The 22,957-nt window shown below is 49.8% G+C and overlaps 3 protein-coding genes across 3 annotated transcripts; all 3 read right to left on the bottom strand.

Moving 5' to 3' along the window:
* Positions 1–1,021: 1,021 nt before the first annotated feature.
* On the bottom strand, positions 1,022–3,430 carry LOC127201317 (cytochrome c1, heme protein, mitochondrial). The gene is made up of 7 exons (XM_051159796.1): positions 3,263–3,430; positions 2,470–2,666; positions 2,249–2,375; positions 2,005–2,162; positions 1,760–1,920; positions 1,397–1,497; positions 1,022–1,314 (listed from the first exon to the last, which is right to left on the bottom strand). Exons 1-7 carry the CDS (start codon positions 3,389–3,391, stop codon positions 1,210–1,212), a joined length of 978 nt encoding a protein of 325 aa, XP_051015753.1. The 5' UTR covers positions 3,392–3,430; the 3' UTR covers positions 1,022–1,209.
* A 6,598-nt stretch (positions 3,431–10,028) lies between these two features.
* On the bottom strand, positions 10,029–13,677 carry Gpaa1 (glycosylphosphatidylinositol anchor attachment 1). The gene is made up of 12 exons (XM_051159794.1): positions 13,482–13,677; positions 12,902–13,081; positions 12,700–12,811; positions 12,338–12,485; positions 12,158–12,259; positions 11,871–12,067; positions 11,595–11,791; positions 11,352–11,505; positions 11,086–11,181; positions 10,743–10,933; positions 10,486–10,656; positions 10,029–10,366 (listed from the first exon to the last, which is right to left on the bottom strand). Exons 1-12 carry the CDS (start codon positions 13,553–13,555, stop codon positions 10,123–10,125), a joined length of 1,866 nt encoding a protein of 621 aa, XP_051015751.1. The 5' UTR covers positions 13,556–13,677; the 3' UTR covers positions 10,029–10,122.
* A 1,039-nt stretch (positions 13,678–14,716) lies between these two features.
* Exosc4 (exosome component 4) lies at positions 14,717–16,583 on the bottom strand. The gene is made up of 3 exons (XM_051159792.1): positions 16,371–16,583; positions 15,232–15,438; positions 14,717–15,118 (listed from the first exon to the last, which is right to left on the bottom strand). Exons 1-3 carry the CDS (start codon positions 16,539–16,541, stop codon positions 14,759–14,761), a joined length of 738 nt encoding a protein of 245 aa, XP_051015749.1. The 5' UTR covers positions 16,542–16,583; the 3' UTR covers positions 14,717–14,758.
* Positions 16,584–22,957: the final 6,374 nt, after the last annotated feature.

The following is a 22,957-nucleotide window of genomic DNA, read 5'->3' as shown; positions in this document are numbered from 1 at the left end:
GACGAGGTTAGCCTCCAACTCACCGTTCTACCTGACTCTGCCTCCCTGAGTGTTGGGGTTAAAGGTGTGCACCACCACACCTGGCTGGGACTGGTTGTTTTTTCCCCCCACTTAGACAAGGATGCTTTAACACTGGAAGTCTTGAGTCTCATTTACCAGGTCATGCCCTTGTGATCCTTCTGACAACCATCTGTCACTGCTCTAGGTACACTGCTACTTCGTGAATCCAGTCATGTCGCTTTAGCCCAGGTGCCCTGTAGACTAGATATTGTTCCCTGACAAATAGATCTTCAGCACAACCTTCCTGTCAAGATTAAGGAAACATCCTAGATACCCTCTGCCTGTCTGTTCCCAATTGTTTACCATGTCTTAGAATTTCCCTATCCTCCCAGACAGTGCTGCTGCTTTGGGGCTTCTGCTTGAAGACTGCCCACAGTATGGAAGCAGTCTTGTTCAACATTATAGTAACTCCTTTCTACGTCTGCCAAGGTATACCCATTCTGCTGAACAGTACTGCCCTTATAAAATTATTTTTTATGTTTAGGTGTTTTGCCTAATGTATATCTTTACACTTTCTTTTTATTTATTTATTTTTATTTTATGTGCATTGTATGTCTACGGGTGTCAGATTTTGGAGTTAACAGACAGTTGTGAGCTGCCAGGTGGGTTCTTCCAGGCCCTCTGGAAGAACAGGGCTCCCAAGCACTAAGCCATCTCTCCAGCCCACCTTTACACTTTCATGCAGTGCCTTTGGAGGCCAGAAGAGGGCGTCAGGTGCCCTGGTACTGGAATTACGATGTTTGATCAATCATACCAGATCCCAGGTCCTCTAGAACAGTTAGTGCTCTTAACCACCAAGCCATCTCTCCATGCGAACATGGTGCCCCTCATAACAGTTTTTGCACTCTGGCCCACATCTGTCACTCCCAGATACTGGACAGGGCAGTAACAATATTGTGGGGAAATACGGGTTCCAGGTTTCCTTGGAAATATGTTTCAGTCACTGAACAGTAAAAATGTGTATGTTGAGAAACTTAATTTATTCCCACAATGAGGGCTGAAGGGAGATCAGAAGCAAGAGTCTGATCTCCTGTCCCCTCTCCTTTCATCTGATGAAAAGGAGCTAGGCCTAAAAAGGCCTAGAACTGTTCCTGGGCTGGGCTGCTGAGAGCTTGTTCAGGCAAGATGACAAGCAGACACTGGACAGGGTCACTTGGGTGGCCGAGAGGCCAGCTTTCGACTCCTCAGGACTGACCACTTATGTCGCTTCATGGCATAGGTCAGAGGCAGCAGCAAGCCCATCATCAACAACATCTGGGAACAAAGAAAGCTCAGAAAAGATACACAGGAAAGACCTTTTCCCAGTGCCCACTGGGGCTCTGCCCAACCACCTTACCTTGAGCCCCATGCGTTTTCGATGGTCATGCTCTGGCTCCGATGCCCAGCGAAGGAAGGTGGCGACATCCTTGGCTACTTGTGACATGGTGGCTGGGGTGCCTGGGCCAAGGACAAACAGTGAGAGCTACCTTTAGGAACTTGTAGCTCTCAGTGCACTGTGCTCCGTAAAGGCAGGGATTGGCCATTACCAAGACTTCAAAGGGACAGGAACCCTACAAGACTATGAAAGTGGTCCCAAAAGCCTTTCTAGATATGCACAGTCAACAAATGTTCCAGGTGGGAAGGAAGCCAGACCTCCTGACGGGGGAATATTAGGGAGACCTTCCAGGAGTAGGAAGGGCCCGTGGTAAAGGGCACTCACCATCATCGTACTCCAAGACCTCCGTATAGATGGGAGGAGCCATGGCAATGGCCTGGCCAGGGAAGTAAGGGTTGAAGTAGAGGCCTTCTCGCAATGACACCCCAGTGGGTGGCTCGCAGTAGCCAGTGAGCAAGGAAAATACGTAGTCCTCACCACCATGCCTAGAAACAGACCCACGGCTCATTCTTTAACCCAAGGCCAACTTCCCTCCGTTCCCAGCCCCACATTCCGGGCAGCCCATGTACCTAGCTCGAACGATGTAGCTGAGGTCAGGGGGTAAGGCTCCATTGTTAGCAGCTCTGGCAGCCTCAGGGTTGGGGTATGGTTTTGGAAAATAGTCAGACAGCTTCCCTGGCCTCATGAACATCTCCCCATCCTCATTAGGGCCATCCTGGACCTCCACCTGCCACCAAGAACCCCATCACAATCCTGCAGTCCCTTACAATAGAAGCCCCAACCCCGGTATCCTCCACCTCTTGGCCCCCACACCTCCTCTGCCAGCGCCTTGGCTTCTTCCTCAGTGTAGCACACTCCCACCAGATGGCGGTAAGCCACATAGTCCATGCTGTGGCAGGAAGAGCACACCTGCTTGTATACCTGGAAACCCCTACGGATGCTAAAGGGGGAAAAAAGGGTTAGAGAAATTGAAGATTTCAGTTCTCCCAGAAATTTCCACACCCCCCCCCCCAAGTCCACTGCTACACACTCACCTCGTGTGGTCCAAGGAGGAGAGGAGGCCACGGTGAGACCATGGGTAGCTGGGGGGGTGCAGCTCCAGGTCACTAGCACTCACAGCAGTATGCAGAGCCACAGCTAGCCCTGCACCCCCAGCCGCCAGCATGCCCAACGCTGACAGCATCACCTTCCGGCCTCGGGAAGGGCCAGACTTCGAGGACAAGAACACTGCCTGCAAGAGCCCCGCTCAGCACCTGCCAAGACCCCACCCGCCCACCTGGGGATCTGAATGGGCCCCCATCTCTTCCACTCAGCCATCCAGCGCTAGCCACCTCCCGCAGCGCCCCAGAAGCACATTATGCCCCACTGCCTGCTGCACCCCTCACTGCAGCCTCGGCCACAGCTTGGCTCTTGTAGGGCAAATGATGGGTACTCTTGGAGCTTAAAGCAAGACAAAGGCCTAAGTGACCAAGACTGCTTCAGCAGACCAAGGTCACCCGCCGCCGGCTGAGGTCAGGCTGGGGTCACTTCAGGGCATCAGCCAGGTCTAGACAGCTGGCTTCGGGAGTCGTTCTGGGCGAGCCCTTCGCAGCAATCTCCCGTCCCGACCCCACCACAGCCGGACCCTGGGCTCGGAGCAGCATGCCCTGTCGCTCCGAGGCGTGGGCACCCAGACTGGCTTCCCGAGAGCGCCGGCCCGTCAGCGGGGACCCTGCCGAGTCGTAGGAGGTACGTGGGGTACCGATGCCCGCGCGCGCCCGGAGCCTCCCCGCCGTGACCTTCAGGGCTGAGGGGCGCGCGGTAGCCGGATCCAGCGCCAGTACTCACCTGCGGTGTCCTCAATGGAAGATGCCGGGGTCGCGCGCCTCCCAGCAGGCCCGGACCACTTGCACCTGGAAGCCCCACGCCCCGCGGGCCCAGCACGGACCGGCGAAGCGAAGCCGCAGCCGCCGCCATGTCGGCCCTCTTTAGTGCGGCCGCCGTTCCCGTCGGCCCCTGCGGGACAACGAGACCTCATTCCGCGCGAGAGCAAGACAGTGGGCGGGTTCAAGCGGAGCTGGACCGAGAGCTGCCCTTCCCCAGTTCCTCTAGTCCAGAAGGAAATTAGCGGCTGAGCAGGGCGTGACCTTTAATTACAATAACGACACTTGTTTGTTGTTTGCTCTCTCTTTCCGTTTTTCGAGACAGCGTTTGTCTGTGTAGCCCTAGCTGTCATGAACACGCTTTGTAGACCAGGCAGGCTCAGAGATCCGCCTGCCTCTGCCACTTCGACTGCTGGGATTACAGGCGTGCAGCACCCCGGCCAGCTGTTTTTTTTTTTGTTTGTTTGTTTTGTTTTTTTCTTTCTTTCTCATTACGTCCACTGTGCAGGCATAGAGCATCTCTACTGTAGCCCCAGTTTCTTTACCGTGGCCCCGCGTATCAGTCACTGGACAATCTTCTGAGAGCTAAGAGCAGCTTGCCCCAGTGTGGGGTTAGTAGTGGCTCTCTATAGTGCTCCCCTGCCCCACAGGCAAACCAGCTTAGAAACTCTCCCTGACCAAATTCCTCTTAAACCCTTATATATAAAGTCCATAATTCGATTTCTTCACAAAGATAAGCTGCAGTTCCTGCTGGATCTAAGATCAAAGTAACAGACTGATCGCTGTGGCATTTGGTGTTTTTTTTTTTTTTTTTTTTTAATCCAAATTGTATGGGTGGTTTAGAGGTCTGCAATGCAGAAATTATTTTGCTATTACTTTTAGGGTGACTCTAAAAAACCCAGGTACAAGATGCCTAGGGTATGCATAAGTTTATTTAAGGCTTACTGCCTCTTCTTTTGCTGAGGGCACCTGGCTTGTCTCTAAAACGGGATGCATTTTCTCAGAGACAGCGGCCTGGACCATACATCAGGCGCCACAGAGCCTAGAGAAGGACTTTTGGAACTATTCAATCTTGTTTTGATTTCAATTAAATAATGATTGTATGTTCTTTGGCAATGGTAATATTATACTTCCTCTTTGAAAGAGGCCAAAATAAAACAGACCTGGATGAAAGGGAGACTGCTGACTTAAGTCAGTCTATACGTACATGAATTCAAACTACAGAACCAGCCTCGATTGTTCTGTGCATCCTGCACACCTCATGCATTTATAGTTTAGAACGCTTGTGAGAAATTATATATTTTCAGAACAAAAGTACCAGACACTGATGCTGGATCAGACCCAACAGGATTCATCCTCCAGCATGCTGAGATGCTGACATCCTGCATCCCTCATGTTTCATCCATCGGTTGCTGTTCATCATCAGAACAGAACATCTCCCAGGACAGCTTCGAAGAGAGCTCCTGATTCTAAAGATCCAGCATTTCAGACTGTCCCACACAGGACTTTTATTAAGCCTGAATCTCTCAACATTTAGAGACTGGACCACAAATGCGCTCTCTAGCTTGTTTAACCATTTTCCCAGTTATATTTGGGCCCCTACATAGGTATTATTCCTCCCAAATCAGCCTGAAGAAGCCTTAAAAATGCCATCTTGGGCTGGAGAGATAGCTCAGTGGTTAAGAGCACTGCCTGCTCTTCCAAAGGACCAGGGTTCAATTCCCAGCACCCACATGGCAGCTCACAACTGTCTGTAACTCCAAGATCTGACACCAATGCACATAAATTAAAATTAAATATTTTTTTAAATGCCATCTCATTTCCCTTAAAAGGGGGTTAGGTAGGGTTTTGGGCTATGGGTGTTTATTTTCATTGGGAATTGGTTATGTTATTATTGGTTTTATTCAGAGAGAGAAAGAGGTTGGACTCAGGGATTTTTCTCTGAGAATATAGAAATATATAGGGATGATAGAATGAAAAGTAGATTATTGAATCTACTTTTAAACTTAAGGCCTTAATTGTTACAAGGCTATTTTTAATTCATTGGTATAGAATATTATATATTGATGTAAAATAAGTTTATTATTTTTTGTTTTTTCTTTTTTTGTTTGTTTTGTTTTTTGACACAGGGTTTCTCTGTGTAGTCCTGGCTGCCCTGGACTCACTTTGTAGACTAGGCTGGCCTCAAACTGCCTCTGCCTCCTGGGTGCTGGGACTAAAGGCGTGCACCACCACCGCCCGGCAAATAAGTTTACTCTTAATTCATTGTACTATTCAATTTTATCACAAGAATATACATTGTAGGCTCAATAGATAAATAAGGTAAAATATTTAGATAAGGTCTTCAGAAACCTCAGAGGCCTACAGAATATGGCTTTTACAATTTTTGTTTTTGTTTTTGTTTTTGTTTTGAGGGTTCTTTGAAAATGAGACAGGTTGACTCCTGGCAACTCCCAGCCTGCCTCAAAGAAGGCAATTAACATCAAGGAACCTCCTTATGGAGATGGCTTCAGATGTGGCAAACCAGCCACTGGGCAAAAATGTTTTTGTTTTCTGCCACAGACAGAATTCTGCCTGAAATGGGCAAGCTTGGATGCAGGTAGAGTTGACAGCCAAATTCTGCCAAGACTGACTGGGTAGGCAAGTCCTTAATAGTCCCTGCTTCACAAATAACGTCTGTCAGATATATGAGGCCAGAAGGCTGAAGATGATGCTTCAACATGTTAAAGAACTTTGAGTGACTGTTCAGGCAGCAAAGTGTCCCTGTCACTTTCTCATTTTGGAAGCTGTTAACCTGCACTTCCTGTTTACTCAAGTAATTAATTTTATTCCTTCTCAAGTCTCTGATGGGGTTGAAGACAGCAAAACCTTATAACATGAATATAACGATTGTTTTGTGGTTCTTGTGTGTGTATCTTGTATATTGGTGTAATAATATAAATGTATAGGTAAAAGTTTTTTTTTTTTTAATTAGACTAAAAAGGGGAATTGTGGAGGAATGCCTTGAGTGGATACAACAACTGTCAATAAAGCACTATTTAGCCAATCAGCTGGGCAGGACAAGAGGTGGAAGGCGGGATTTCTTGGAGAGGGGGAGGAATGAAGAATTGACAGTTGACAGGAAGAGAGGAGGGTTGAGAGTTGAGGGAGAAGGAGGAAGAAGCGTCCAAGGATCAGATTGGCAAGTGCTTGGGATATATGTATGTTATGAGGTTTAGAGTACTTTATTTTAGTTTACGAGTAGATTAGATTCAGTTTAGATTCTGCTTGGTGTAGAGCTTGCAGCTTTAAAGTAAGTTTCAGACTCTGTGTCAGTTATTGGCTTCCTAGGCCCAAGCAATAAAATTTATTCTAACACTAGGAGGTAGGACAGGCCACTATGGGCGGTTTAGATTAGCTGAGTATCTGCCTAGCTATAATGCTAAAGTTTTTATATAAAAGTCATTATTCAGGGCAAGGACAGGCATAGAAAAGTCATACAGCTGAGTTTTACAGAAAGCCAAAATCACCTGATGTTTTCTTTTTCTTTCTTTCTTTCTTTCTTTTTTTCCCAGACAGGGTTTCACTGAGTAGCTCTGGCTGTCCTGGAACTCACTCTGTCAGAAAGCCAAAATGGGCCATGTGAGGTGGCCCATGCCTGTAATCCCAGCACTGGGAGGCAGAGGCAGGTGGATCTCTGTGAGTCCGAGGCCAGGCTGGTCTACAAAGAGAGTCCAGGACAGCCAAAGCTACACAGAGAAACCCTGTCGGGGGGTGGGGGGGCAGGGGAGGGAAGCCAAAATGGAACACCAGAGGACAACTCCAACTATGTCAGCCCCAATATAATATACAGTTCAGGTTTAAAATATTCCTGACTCAGGCTATGTGCTAGGATTACAGGCATGAACCAACACCTTGACTTTGTTTTATTCTGGGTCTTTTGAGTGTTTCCCTATGTTGCTCAGACTTACCTCAAACTACATGGCTGATGTAATCCTCTTGCCTCAAGACACTGCCAGCAGCTAGGACCACATGCACATGCCATCTTGCTCACTCCCTTGCTTCTTTTGTTTAGAGATTCACTATGTAACCTAGACTGGCCTGAAGTTCATGGTACCCCTACTTGTGCCCCAAAGAGGGCTAAGATTCTTATAGCTGTGTAGCTATGCCTAGCTACCTCACATTTTGAAAAAAACAAACAACAAAAACAACAAAAAAAAACCATACACACATACAAAATTAAGACAAACCCTCTCACCTCCAAAAATGTTATTCCACTGTGCCTTTTCAGCATTCATGTAGGTGAAATGCAGTCGAAGGTTCAGAACTCGTGAAATGTTTAGCGTTCTTCCTGTGAATATTCCCCTAACAAATATGTCCACTTGTGTTCTAAGTGACTGCTAAAGTCCTGTTAAAACCAGCTAAGGTTGGGGCTGGAGAGATGGCTCAGAGGTTAAGAGCACTGACTGCTCTTCCAGAGGTCATGAGTTCAATTCCCAGCAACCACATAGTGGCTTACAACCATCGATAGTGTAAGCTGATGCCCTCTTCTGCGGGTGTACATGCAAACAGTACTGTACACATGATAAATAAATCTTAAAAACAAAACAAAAACAGCTAAGGCCAAAGCCCAGGCAAAATGCAGGGAGAATTTCGTACTAGATGACAGCTCAGAGACAAAAAACCAACAGACAAGTCCTAGCCAACTAAATAGGGGAAGGTCTTTGATATACTCAGCAGGTAGCACTTCTGAGGGCAGAGGTAGGAAGCAAGCAAGGCTGGAGTAGAGCCTAAGGGGCCAAAGATTGACAACTCAATGATAAGGCAGGTAGTGCCTCAGTGGCTTTCATATATTCCCTCTATGTGTAAGCCAGAGTCCTACCCAGGTAGGTCAGCAGTATAGGCTCATTTCTTTTTCCTCGAGACAGGGTTTCTCTGTGTAGCTTGGCTGCCCTAGACTAACTTTGTAGACCAGGCTGGCCTCGAACTCACAGCAATCCACTTGCCTCTGCTTCCCAAGTGCTGGGATTAAAGGCGTGTACCACCAATTGCCTGGTTTAGGCTCAATCTTCTTAACAAATATATTTTATTACAAACTTATTAACTGAGAGTACCTCACTTATAACCCGACTAACCTAAATAATAGAAAAAGATTATAAAGAATACAATAATGAACCCGTGAGGATATCAGCTCTTAGGAATGATTCTCCTGGCGTAATCAGCAGGATTTCTTCTGCTGGACCCTGGAGCAACCAGAACCCAGAACCTCAGCAGGAGCCTGGAGCCCTGAAGCCTTTCCTTGAGTGGTTCTCTCTAGGAGTGTCTCCAAGTGGAGGGGTGAACAGCCAAAGCTATCCAAGTCTCCAAAGGCCCCGCCTCCTGTTTTTGGCTCACATTCATATCTCCTCTCAGAATTTGTTCAAGGATGTTTTCAGCTGGTTAACAATCAATCTCCCCCATACGGGTATGGTGGTTTGACCTTTAAGGAGATACACATCATCTGCTCTCTCACAAGTCTTTTTCTCATTCCCTCCACTTGTGATCTAAACAAAAAACATGGTTATCTCTCCTTCACAGCAGTCTCCTCAGAGGGCCCCCAAAGAAACTTTAAAAATATTTTTAAAAAAAAGTTGCCTGTATGCACATATGCATGCTATGGTAGATGTGTGGTCAAAAGATGCTAGGCAGGTGGGGGTGGGGGTGTGGGTGGGGGTAGGGTGCAGTCCTCTTTCCACCATGTGAGGACCCAAGATCAAAGTCAGGCTGTCAGACTTGGTAGCAGATGTTTTTACCTGCTGAGCCATTACTCTGGCTCAGAGAAACCACAGGTACCTCCCAGGGCCATGAGGAACTAACCCATGGGAAGAAAGGCTCCATCAGAGAGGTGTCTAAGAGGATGGTGCCCACCCTGAGTTGATTCTAACGGTTTTATAGCCTCCTTGGGTGGAGCAGCTGTGTCTCCCTTACAAACACTGAAGCCACTACTGGGCAGTGTAAAGGCACTTCCAGACCTGGCTTTTGTTGTTTTGTTTGTTTGTTTTCAAAGTGTCTTTAGGATTGTTGTCTTCCATGATGTGTCCCCTCCTGTTCTGGCCTGTCAGTGTCTCCCTGCTTTGGGGTTCTTTTCTCTTTGTCTATTGTTGCTGGGTACTGGTTAGACATTGACACCACCTCTTCCCACTATGCTGAGTTCTGCCTCTAGTGGACACCTCACCTTGGCTTATGCTACTATGTACGTAAGTGGAGCCTGGCATTCCTTCTACTCCATATAAAACACTAAAGACGGAGCTGGAGAGATGGCTCAGCGGTTAAGAGCACTGTCTGTTCTTCCAGAGGTCCTGAGTTCAATTCCCAGCAACCACATGGTGGCTTACGACCATCTATAATGTGATCTAATGTGCACTATATACATAACAAATATATCTTAAAACAAACAAACGAACACTAAAGACGCCTCAGCTCCTATCCAGCCCTCAAACCCTGGCTGCAAATTATCTCATGTCCCAGAGTTGCTTCTAGCACAGCACCGCATGTGCAGCTGGGAGTGGGTTTGAACTTGCCCCTTCAGTGTCCACCTGAGGCTTTCCTCCAGGTGCTGATGAGGTCAGGCTCCCACTTCTGCCATCAGGAGAGATGCACCCGAGAAGACGAGGGTGGCTCCTCCAGAGGAGTGAACCAGAAAGCCTAGCCAATTGCTAGGGGCTCTGAATAGACAGTGGGCCAGGACAATTGCTAGGGGCTCTGAATAGACAGTGGGCCAGGATCCCAAAGAGTAGAAACAGATCACTTGTTTATTTTCCAGGGAGGAGGTAGAATGGAGGCTTGGGGAATCCTTGTCCAGAGACCTCACTTCCAGAAGAGAACATTCCAGAAAAGCAGCCAGCAGGGATACAGACCCAAAGCCAGTATTGGGAAGAGGAGGGCGCCATAGGTGTAGTGTTCCAGCACGCCCTGGGCCAACGCTGTCAGGAAGAGCTGCCAGCCCTCTGCCAGGGACAGTGGTACCTCTTGTAGCTCCCGCCACAGGAATAGGCTCCCGAGGAGTGTGACTGCAGGGCTTGTCACTACCAGCAGGGCAGCATAGAGTGGCCTGGGTGGAAGGGCAACATTTAAGCATGTACCACAGTGGATGCCAAGAACTGAATGAATGAGTGTTGGCCCTGGTGAGGGGCAAAGGTACTGGTGGAAAAGGAGTTGACCGACACATACCGGGGGCCGTGGGGCTTGGTGAGTGCAGCAGCAGGCACCATGGTGGCAGCCAGCAGGAAGCCCAGGGAGAAATTGATGAGAGCAATGCAACCCAGCTGCAGTGCTAGGTAGATGAGGGCCACCAGTTTCAGTGCCATCCAGCCTCTGTCTGGGACCTGTGAGCTGACCACTCTACAAGGTAAGAAGTTCAAGGGCAGTCGGGGATCCATCTAAGTCTCCACGGGACTCACCTCCGCCTGGCCCGCCCAGCTGCTCACCTGTGGGTGTTGTGTGGGAGGGCTAGGCCAGCCACATAAATCGCCAGCAGTGTCAACACCACAGCCTCAGCTTCAGCCACTGGAAAATGCTGAGTGGCTACATGTTGGCCCAGCACAGGTAGGAAATAGAGAGCCAAACCCATGGCCTGAGAGATCAGTAGAGGTGCCATAAGTGAGGCCAGGCCCACACCCTGCAGAGCACATGGGAACTTGAAAGTTAGATTAGAGGCATAGGGCAGCCCCAAGGATTCACGCCACCCCTCCAGCTGAGGCCTGTGTAGCAACAGAGAGCACAGCTGGGACCCTAGAAACCCACTCGAACATCAGTAGAGTATAACATCACCTGTGTTGCCAAGAGTGGAGACCCAGAGTTAGGAGCCTTCCCAGCCTCCTCAGGGCTCACTCCAGCCTCATGTAACTGCATCCACAGCTCCAGAGCATGGACCAAGTCAAGGACCCCAATGAGACATTGGATGGGATTTGCTAGATTGGAGATCATGGGCTCACGTCCCCACCCCCATAGCAGGATGAAGGACCAGCCCCACTTTATAGTTGAAAGGGATTTGAGGCTGGCCACAAGTCAGTGGTGAGAACGCGGGCAGAGGATATCTTGAGCCCAAGGACCAGGAGCAAGAAGCCAGTGGCAGGCATGTAGAGCCCGATGGAGACGAAGCGGGAGAGGGCAGGCAGCAGGTAGAAAAAAAACGACTGATGCAGGCGCTCCAGGAGGTGGTTGAGCTTCCGGAACATGCCCTCCAGGGCCCTGTCAGGAGCACGGTCAGGTCAGGGTCAGCCATCCTCTCCCCACACCTAGACACTGCCTTGAGCATGGAAAGGGGTCTAGAGACTTACTTGCCCACTGCCACCAAGTCATACTTGTATTGGCGGAAGCTATTGATGCCACGTAGGGTTAGGGCCTCCACTCCATAGCGCAGGAAAAGGCCATGGGGGCCATGGGGCCGGCCAGAGGCCTGTCGCAGAACCATGAGCATCAGTGTCTGCAGACCCTGCAATGGCCCTTCAAGTGATGTCCAGTCCTGGGGCTGCAACTTTAGAGGCATAGGCAGAGGATCAGAGTCATCCCCTTTCCCATAGGCCCCAATGCCCCCCCCAAGTAGGTGGTCCCACCTTGCCCTGGAGAGTACATAAGAGCCCCCCTTTCTGGCAGAAGGTCTGGAAGAGGTTGAGCAGATCAAGGTTGGGCAGCTGACCATTGAGTCCCTCCACAGTCACATCAAGGCTGGTGACCACATCACTGCTCAACTCCAGGGCCACAGCTGCCTGGATGGCTCCAGCCCTGCCCTGCAGGGGAGATGACTGTATGCCTGCAGGACCAAGCAATGAGCACTAGAGGGAGCCCTAGTGAGGCCAGCTGGCCCTAAAAGAGACAGGAGCAAAACGGGGGCAACACCTACCTGTAACATTAACATCATGGTAGGCTTCAAGCCAAGCCTCAGTGCCCACAAGATCATGTTCTGTTACCAGGAAGATTATATCTTTGGCCCAGTAAATCTGCCCTAGAAGCCAGAGAGAGGGTCAGCAAGGCCTGGAGCATTGGCCAAATCCTCCCTGACCAGAGCCTTGGGGAGCCTCACCTCGGAAATGGGCAGCAAGTGCCAACAGCAGCCCCACAGCCTGGCTATTAGTAGAGTCTGGACCACAAGGTACGGTGAGTACCAGGGACTCGGTGCTGGCAGCGCGTGGGGCCCGCAGGATGCCATAGACATTGGTTCCTGACACCATCTGCACAAAGTGTTGAAGGGAAAGCCTCAGCAGACCCTACAGAGGACAGGATGAAGCCTGCCTTCCTTCCTGGCACTACAATGCCCACCATCAGAGGCCTTTGGACCATCCCTCCCACTGAGTCTCTTCATTCCGGGGCACTTCAACAAGACACCCGATGCAGGCCACCCTTCCAAGGTCCTTTTCTCCCAGGCACACCCCTTTCCCTCAATACATAGCGCTCGTGGGTCTCATCCGGGAAGGGTAGTTTGCGAGAGAAGCTCTGAGTGTAGACCTCCAGCCCTACGGATCGCATCGATCGCTCCAGCCAGGCCACTGGCAGAGCCCTGGAGACACAAAGATAGCCTGTGATCAAGAGCTCCCTGGTCTAGGCCGCCCCCCCCCCCAAAGTCCCCAGTTCACTGCTAGGCACTAACCCCGACTTCTTGCGGTGGGCAGCGAAGTCCCGGGCAAAGTTCCGGGCGCGATCTCCACCTACAAACTGCTCCTCCACCATGGTGGAACCCATGGCGTTCTCCGACATGTAAGTGCGCTGGGTTAGCGGTGGAAAAGCCAACGCCAAAAACCAGGCGATGCCAGCCACGTAGCTCAGCACGCTGATAGAGAGAGCACAGAGGGGTCTCGGAATTAGCCCGACCAGGGACGCCCGCTTGGGGTTTCCACCACTGCCCCAGGGGGTCCAACCGGATGGTCCAAGCCATTAAGACCCCGGAGCCTCCCGCAGTCGGACCGTGGTGGCACACTCCTTTAATCCCAGGTGAATTCGAGGCCACCCTGGTCTACAAAGTGAGTTCCAGGACAACCAAGGCTACACAGAGAAACCCTGTCTCGAGGGGGGGGGAAAGACCCAAGCCACTGTATCAGGGATGGATCGGCACCAGAGCTCAGCGTTTGAGTGGTGGTTGTAAAAAGGGGCCAGAGCCAAGAGCAGTAGGCTAAAGCCGAGCCGCAGCAGCTTAGGTTCCCGGGAGTCCCGCCCCCTGTGCTCGCCCTCACCAGAGCGGAGTGTTTAGGCGCAAGACGATGCGGGCGAGTGCGCGCCGCCGCACCGGGTCCGACAGGAGACCCATGGCGGGGCGGTGGTCTCCGCTCTCCTCGCCGCCCGAGACCTCCAAGCGCACACGATTCCTGTCAGACCCGGCGCTCTGTGCTACTTTTATTTCCGGCCCCAGGATCCGCCGCGCCACCACGCCTGCTCGGAGCAAATATCGCCGGGAACGACGCTTTTACGCAAGCCCAGTTCTGCGCATGCTTAGAACTGCAGTAAACTGGAGCGCCACAGGACGTGGTCATGGCCAGTGGGCGGAACTGGAATTTGGAGCTCCGGGAGCAGCTGGCGAACCACCTCTGGAAGGGAAAGACCCTGACCCAGTTCAAGATCGAGCAGCAATAGTGTGCTAGCCTAAAGGTTCTCAGGAGTCAAAGAAGACGGTGTGTAACACAGGTGGGTGGAGAGCTAGGACGAAAAGATAAATGCCTGCCGAAGGGACATACTGAATTAACTTTGCAGGTTTGACTTAAGGGCCCCGGGCGGACTGAGGATCAGCTGTTGAATCATTACTATGCACATCATGAACCTTTAGACAGCGGGCTCACCTAAGCAGTGCTCCTTGAGTGGTGGGCTCACAATCAAGGTCATCAAGGTCAGAGATAAGGGCACTGGGAAGATGGCAGACTACCACTGGCACAGTGGGCAAGGTGGTGGTCAGAGGAAAGGGTGCAGAGGTAAGGGTCTAAAGGCAGATCGCCAAGAGACAACATAGGTTATCCTTTTAGAGTCCAGAGTAAGTGGCAGAAAAGGCTCTAGTTGAGTTCCAAGGAAAGAAGACATTAGTCCCTCGGTTCTCAAGATTTCTGACCTTTAATCCAGTTCCTCCTGTTCTGGTGACCCCAACCATATTTCTCGCCTCCCATAGTTTGATTGCTACTTCACAACTGCAATTGTGTTAGTTATGAGTTGTAATGTCCATAACTGATGTGTAGGGTATCCTGAGACCCCAAAGACATTGCTGCCTACAATTTGAGACCCATAGGCAGCTGAGTGCTACCTCAGCCCTGTGCTCGGGTCTCAGATGGGCTGTGTGAATATGGCATATTCCTTAGGCTGAGGGCTTGAGCGCTCTTGCTCTTCCTAGCACAGTTAGTCCTCTCTCCACTTAGGGACATAACTACAAACTGTGCTCTGCAAGGCTCTTAGTGGCGTTGGAGTGCTGTACAGTAAGGTGTGTTCAGCAGAGGAGCAGGTCTTTATTCTGGATATGGGTGGTCCACACTCAGTCCCCCAGTAAAATAGAGGCCTCCTGCACGTGCTGCCGGACCACACGATCCAGCAGGGTGTGCACATCTCGGGCTGCCTGGGCAGCAGCCTCTAGCACCTGCTCCAAGTGGTCTTCATGCAGCCTCGAGTCCATCTCCAGCAGTGCGATCTGGCCTGAGGCTGGCAGCAGGGCCAAGGCTAGCTGGGGCCCTCCGGCAGCTTCCTCTACGTGACTGAGGTCCGCTAGTGCTGTGCCATCCACGAAGCCAGCTGAGCATGCGCATACAAAGTCCCGCATGGGTATCCCGGCATCCATCACTGCCAGCGTGGCTGCGTTCACACACGCTGCATAGGTCCCACCATCTGCCTGCAGCACCTGCAGGAGGCATCAGGATTATCAGACTGACAGCCTCCTGCAACTCAGGCCCACCTCCTTTCCTTAAAGCCCCGCCCCCTGGGGGGAGGGGCCTGAGCCTGCAGGTGGCTCACCTGCACATAGATGTCAATCTGAGAGCGTGGGTGCAGCTGGGTGAGGATGGCCGCCTCGAAGGTCTGGCGTAGCTGCAGCCCCATCTCACAAGACTTCCGGTCCCCATGAGGCCTTCGCTTGCGCTCACCTGTGCTGAAGGTTGCTGAACTATACTGACAGTTCACTAGAGCCCGGTCAGGCAGGGCTCGAGACCGGGAGCCCCGGATCTGGAGAAGAAAGAATAAATAAGCCAGGCCTACCTCCTGGGTCACACTCAGTGGCTCAGCCTTCCTCCTCCTCCTCTTCCTTCAGAAAGAAGCAGCTACTTTGCTTCCAAATCAGAAATGGAGGAAGGACCTACTTTTCAGCCTAAGTCATATCATGTTGGTGCTCCATTTCCTCCCAAATTATTCCCATTGTGGCTGCCATATTTACAAATATCTGATCTGACTGTGTCGCCTTACACACTAACATTTTACTTACCTTCCAGAGACTTCCCATCTCAATTTCCCTGACCATCAAAGCTCTGGATCCTCACCTCCTTGGTAACCCCTCAACTTTCTTTTCTTTTTCTTTTTTCGGTTTTTCGAGACAGGGTTTCTCTGTGTAGCCTTGGCTGTCCTGGACTCACTTTGTAGACCAGGCTGGCCTCGACCTCGCAGTGCTCCTCAACTTTATTTCATCTATTGCTACTCTGTCTACCAATAGTCTGCCCTGCTGTGTTCTATAGAACACCTGACCATCATCCTGGCTTCCTCCCAGAAAGCTGAGCTCCCATAGGCTAAGCAAACGTTAAAACGTGCGTGTTTTGCCGGCCTCGACACAGCACTGCGACACAGTAATAAAGGCAGACATATCATCTAAAGTCCCTGTCTTGGGGGTTTATGTTCCAGTAGAGAAACGAGCGACACGAAAGCCTCCGTAAAATCGACGTAGTAGGTGCAGAAAGATAAAGACGTGTTGTAGCGGCTTGGGAGGTTTCTTCCCCTCAAGACGTCGGAATAATTAGCTCAGAGAACAGGGAGTGAGTGGAGCTTCGCCAGGCTGGCTGAGGCGATGCGGGCAGCCCAGGGTTAAAAAGTAACATAGGGCCCACTGGGAGGGAAGAGTTACACCGTGAGACTTAGGTCTACTCCCCGCGTTCCTGCCGCTTACTCGCCTCGTGAGGCCCGTACACCACCGCCAGCGCCTTGGTGTTGCCCTGCTCGATATAAGCCGAGCCGTCGGCCTGCGCAAACACGCCCATCCGCGCCTGTATCTTGCGTAGCTCCCCCGCGCGCCGACCGTCTATCCGGTAACCCTGATCGGACAGGAGCTCCAGCCCAGCCATGTTGTGCGCACGACGGTTTAGATGACCCGGGTTTCCATGACCTACGGCTTCCGGCGGTCCGTACCTCTCTGGGTCTCGGTGAACTACAGCTTCCGGTGACCTAGTCCCTTTCCGGTCCGAGGGAAGTACGGTTCGCGGCGTCCCCGGCTCTCTGAATGTACTGGTTCGGTCGTTAAGTTCCGGGAAACCGAAGGCCCGGGCCAAACCTGGTTTTGGAGCTCTTTGGGTATTGCTGAAGGAGAGACGCCCTCCGGCTTCTCCCTCCGGACGTCTTCTGTTTGTTGGAGGCGCTGGCTCCGACTGAGACATTCTTTGATCTCTTTTCATTTAATTTTATTTTTTTTTAATTCTTTATTTGTATTGGATGAACTTTTACCTGCATGTATGTATGTGTCACGCGCGTGCTTGGTGCTGGGGAGATCAGAAGAGGGCATCAGAGGGCCTGGAACGGGAGTTCCAGGCCGCCGTGAGCTGTTGTTTGAGTGCTGTTTTTGTCTTTGTGTGGTTTTTACAGTGTGGTTTTTACAGTGATCAGTGTAACCTAGTGCGATTTTTTTTTTTTTTTTTTTTTTTGTTACACGTACACGTGATATTTTCTTTGTGGAGCAGTTTTAAGTTTAGGATTTTGTTTTCCATTTGCTTTGTTAAATCCATGTTTCCCTCCCTTATCTTGACCAGTAAATTTTCTCTATCTCCTGAATGCAAGCACAAAACGCCTGCATTTGTATACCTGCAGCTGTAGAGTAGGTTTTAGAGTTCTGATTATTTTGATTATTTGATCATTTAGTATACACCTTTTTGGAGTGGTTTCACTCAAAATATGAAACCCATAGTCCTGAGTTTTTGTTTTTGCTATGCTGGCTTTTTGTTTGTTTGTTTCTTGACAGGGTTTCTCTGCATAGCCTTGGCTGTCCTGTAACTCCCTCTTAGAGCAGGCTGGCCTTGAACTCAGATCCACCTGCCTTTCCCTCCCGAGTCCTGAGATTAAAGCTGTGTGCTGCCACACCTGGTTGGTGTGCTGTTCTACCTCTCCAAACCCTTAGGAAGTGCGTGCTCTTTCCCTTCAGGACACCCAGCCCACTCTATGTTACAGTCTTCTCTCCAGAGCAAACTCTTCTGAATGCTTATTCTCCCCCAGTCAGGGCCTTGTTGTCTGTGACAATGACACCGTGGCTCTCCTAATAAAGCTCATCTGAAGAATAAGTTCATCTCAGTTTCCTTTCTGTGAATCTGTTATCATCTTTTACCTATAACCACGACAAGAAGTCAGGGGCCGGTGAGATAGCCCAGCTGATCAAGGCACTTGCCACCAGGTCTGAAACCTAAATTCAATCCCCAGAAGCCACATAAAGGTGGAAGGCGAAAACTGACTCTAAAAAGTCGTCTTGAGACCCCCACGTGCACCCATGAATGTGAATAGCTAACAATTTTTTTTTTTAATGGCTAGGTGTGGCTGAGCACTCAGAGGTAGGAGGATCTCTGAGAGTTCCACAAGCAAACAATCACTAAATTATTATATGCTCTGGGTGAGAAAAGAAGATAACATACTTAGAATCTAGACTCACCAGCCCTCCCCTGGAACACAGGGGGAAGTTTAGGAGGACACGGTGGGAATACAACTTACTGTATCTGCCCCCATGGGTGTGAAATAGACAACAAATAGGTAACGCCAAGCCAGATGCTGTGGTCCCACCTATAATCACAGCACTAGGGAGGCTCTGGTAGGAAGGCTGCTTAGTTCAAGGCCAACCCGAGATGTGTGTGTGTGTGTGTATTCAAGCCAGGCGTGGTGGTGCACGCCTTTAATCCCAGCACTCAGGAAGCAGAGGCAGGCAGATCGCTGTGAGTTCGAAGCTAGCCTGGTCTACAAAGTGAGTTCAGAACAGCCAAGACTACACAGAGAAACCCTGTTTCAAAAAATCAAAAGGAAAAAAAAAAAAAAGCTACAACAACAAAACAGCCAGAGATACATATCAAGATTCCAAAAAGCAACAACTGGGTGGCAGTGGTGCGTACCTTTAACCATAGCACTCAGGAAGCGGAAGCAGAGGCAGGTTGATCTCTGTGAGTTGACCTGGTGAGTTCCAGGACAGCCAGGGCTACGCAGAGAAACCCTGCCCCCCAAAAAACCCACCAGGACCCCTATAGTGGAAGGAGAGAACTTCTACTCCTCACAGAGGTTATAGTCTGATGACCTCCATGCTCATCCTGTGGCAGGTACACTCCTGCCCCAGATAGACGAGCCGTCCAAACGAGGACTAGTGGTGACTCAACGCTTTCTTATGTCTCGGGAGGGAAGGGAAAGAACACAAGAGCTGCAGGGGCACAGAGGCTGCAGGGGCACAGAGGCTGCAGGGGCATGGCCTGGTTTCTGGGAGCTAGAGTAGGCAAAGGATCTGTCTGTCACCTGACAGTCTTGTCAGCCTTCCATCTCTAGCTCTGTATGTTCCAGCTTCTCATGTCAGTCTAACCTAATAGAAAGGATGTTGTGTGAAGAAGAAGAAGAGGAGGAAGAGGAGGAGGAAGAGGAGGAGGAGACCCCCTCACCCGATCCCAGCACCTCCACTTGTATCTGTTTTATAGTTCTCATGATCATTAGCAAGGAGTTCATGCTTCTCACCCCCTGACCCCAATCATTCAGCCCCTGGTTAGTACGTAAGAAAATGCATATCACGATTCAAACTTAAAAATTAAAGCCGTGAGCTGAGTATATAATACTGAGTAGAGAGGATGGATAGGTCCCAAGGATGAACCTCTCAAGGCACACAGAACCAGCGTGGGGGACATGGACTCCACACTTCAGTGGGAAGACTGTCAACATTTTAGTACAAGAAAAGCAAGTGGACTGGATAGACTGTGTTCGGCTGGAGAAACAGTCTACCACAAGGACCCCCGTACTAGCCGTTCACAACGTTACCCCCTCACAGTGGGCCAACCCCTGCTGATGGCAGCTTGGCCCAGTCATCTTCAGTCCTTGACCGTCGGCAGCTGGGCCAAGCTGCTCTTACCAGGGCTGTTCCAGCCTGCGGGGCTCGACTAAAACTCAGGAGGGAGGTCACCTGTTGAGAATGCAAGACACAAAGAAGGAGAGCAAGTCTGATTGATCAAACTCTCCAACTTTATTAGTCAGGCAGCAGCTTTTATAAGTCAGAGGGCGGGGAAGCATATTGCTATAGCAACCCAGCTGCAGGCTTTTCTCAAAACACAGGGAATTCCAGGCAGGGTCGTAATGTCCTGCCACACAGGGCATCTTGCTTTGTCTTCTTCTAGCTTTAGTCTAACTGCTGACTCACAACAGGGTCGCTCCCTCTCTATCTGTCCTTAGTCTAACTGCTGAGTCACAACAGGGTCACTTTATCTCTGTCTTTAGTCTAACTGCTGACTCACAGCAGGGTCAGCTAGTTTCTGGTGAAAGGCAAGCTCTGGGAAAAACAGAGACTTAAAGGTGCAGACTTGGATAAGATGGCTGAACATTGGCCATATGGCCTATTGTCTCCAACACAGGGCAGCCTGAGCACCTGCTATCCCTGTTGGGTTTTGGGCCTTGCTGGTCCTTATCACAGGTGGTTATAACTAAATTGCCTCAGGGAATCCAAAGGCCCTCTACCTCACTGTGTGCTGCCAGCCTCAGTGGTTTAGAATGGCAGAATAATGCTGGCCTTCAGCCTGAGGAGTCCAGAGGAGGTCGGTGGCCACCGCTTCTTCCAGTCCCATAGAGTCCTCACCCTGTCTCCTAGTAAGTGTCTTTCCAACCCTTAAGAACAAGGACCTCAACCCTCACACTCTGGCTGTAGAACAGGGACCTTATCACTTTGTTTGTTTGTTTTTGCTATAATCAATTGCCTGGCAAAAACAGATGTGGGAGGAAGGCTTTCCTTTGACTCGGGGTTTGAGAGGACAGCATCCACCATGACCGGAAGGCATAGTGGAGCTCACAGTGGCCGGAGCATGTGGCTGGAGTGTCTTAGGTTTTGGTGGTCGAAAAGCAGAGAAGCAAAACTGCCTCTACTCACCTGGCTTCCTCCTTCTCCCCTTCCAGTGTGTGGCCCCAGCCTGTGGGAAGGAGCACCCATTGCAGCCGACCCTTCCCTCTTCAGGAACCCTTCCCGGGAAATACTCATCAGAAACACTCCTGAAAGTGCCGCACTTGATGGCTTAGACTTTTCAAAGTTTGGTTGTTGAGTTTTGTTTGCTTAGGGGTTTCAAGACAGGGGTTTCTCTGTGTAGCCTTGGCTGTCCTAGACTTTGTAGACCAGGCTGGCCTTTAACTCACAGAGAACCACCGAGTGCTGGGATTAAAGGTGTGTGCCACCATGCTGGGAATTTTTTTTAAAAGTTTTAAAAATTCATATTCTCTGTCTCTTTCTTCCCACCACCGTGTATCTATGTCTGTGTGTGTGTGTGTGTGTGTGTGTATCTGTGTGCACACACACGCGTTCATGCACACATGTGTGCCCTGGTGTTTGAGAGTGCCCCAAAAGCCCAGAAGAGGGTATTGGATCCCTTGGAGCTGGAGCTATAGGCAGGTGTGGCCACCAAACATGGGTGCTGGGATCTGAACTCTGGTCCTTTGCAAGAGCAGCAAGTACTTTTTCTTTTCTTTTTTCTTTTTTTTTTTTTTTTTTTTTTTGAGACAGGGTATATCTGTGTTAGCCTTGGTTGTCCTAGACTGACTTTGTAAACCAGGCTGGCCTTGAACTCACAGCAATCCCCCTGCCTCTACCTCCTGAGTGCAGGAAAGCAGCAAGTACTTTTAACTGTCATCTCCCAGCCCCCAATTTAGGTTTTTCTTAATCCAACCAAATTAACAATCAAAATTAACTATCATGGGGCCTACTACACAAATTTGAGGGCTGTGTTAGGGATGCAATTTGCTAGGAGGTCTCAGAACTCAGGACTCATGCGTGAGAGGACTTAACACGAAGGAGAAATTGAAATCAAAGTCAGCCAAGGGAAAGTTCATGAGGTGAAGTCTAGAAGTAGCCAGGGGCTAGCTTTCAGAGTCCTCTTGGATGCAGACGCGAACGTCATTCCCCCTACAAGTTGGGACAGTGTGTGTTGAGATGCGTTCTGCCCGGGAGGCTCGCGGAAACTCAGGGCTGGGGTTGAGTGTAGCGCTGCATAGACATGCTCTGCTGGGCAGGCACTCAAATTCCTGACTCCCAGAAGAAAGCTCCTGTTCAGCATGAGCTGTATTTGTTTGTACAAACAGTTGAGTCACAGCAAACTACTCTTATCAGGGAATGGCGGGCATCTTCCCAAAACTGCATGCCCAGACACCAGCAGCCTTGCGTTCTGAAGCGTGATCTCAGGCCTGCTGTGTTGACTCCCTTTTTTCACCAGACTCTGTAAAAGTAGGAATACAAAGTTGCAAATTTGGAAGTAAGCAAATAAAATGAGAAAATAGTCCAACATGCAGTAAAAAATTTCAAGTGGAAAAAGTTTATATTGTAAAAGAAAATAAAAGCAATATAATGTTATCTAATGGCCTGATGTAATTAACTGCACCACCTTCCCCTCCCCTTCTTAGATGTATTCACTGACAACCTCTGAAGATAATAATAATTTCTTTAAAAAATGATTTGGAGAATTCTGTGTGTGTGTGTGTGTGTGTGTGTGTACACACATGTACATGCTTCAAAGCTTTCTTTTTAAATATTTATTTTTTTAATGTATATCTGATGTCTGGCCTACATGAATGTCTGAGTGAGCCGGATCCACAGGAACTGGAACTACAGACAGTTGTGAGCTGCCATGTGGGTGCTGGGAATTGAACCTGGGTCCTCTGGAAGAGGAGCCAATGCTCTTAACCACTGAGCCATCTCTCCAGCCGCAATAATAATACTTTTATGATATCACCTTCTTTTTTTTTAAAAGACTTATTTATTTATTATTTTATGCGCATCAGAGTTTTGCTTGTATGTATGGCTACCTAAGTATTCCAGCTCCTCTGGAACTGAAGTTACAGACAGGTGTGAGCTGCTATGTGGGTGCTGGGAACTGGACCCTGGTCCTCTGGAAGAACAGCCAGTGCTCCTAACTGCTGAGCCATCTTTCCAGCCTGATACCACCCTCTACATAGAGAAAGTAACTTAATTTAACTTGATTTTTTTCTTCTCCTTTTTAGACAGAGTCTCATGTAGCCCATGGTGGCTTTGGACTTGTTCTATGGCTGAGGTGACCTTAATATTCCTTTTTTTAATTTTAATAATTTCATACACTTATGCAATGTGTTATGATTATGCATCTGTTGTGCCCTGTCACTTCCCCCACATCTCTACTAGCGCCCTCCTTCTTCTTCCCCGCTAGCTTCCGTTTATACCCCGAGTGTGTGGTGCTTGTACCTCACCAGCTACAGGTGCTATGTGTTCTTGACTCAACGGCCATGTCACATCCAGAAAGACAGTGTTTCGTTG

Source organism: Acomys russatus, chromosome 17 (genome assembly GCF_903995435.1).
Source record: "Acomys russatus chromosome 17, mAcoRus1.1, whole genome shotgun sequence".
In the NCBI taxonomy this organism is placed as follows: Eukaryota; Metazoa; Chordata; class Mammalia; order Rodentia; family Muridae; genus Acomys; species Acomys russatus.
This window is presented reverse-complemented; position numbering and strand designations above follow the sequence as displayed.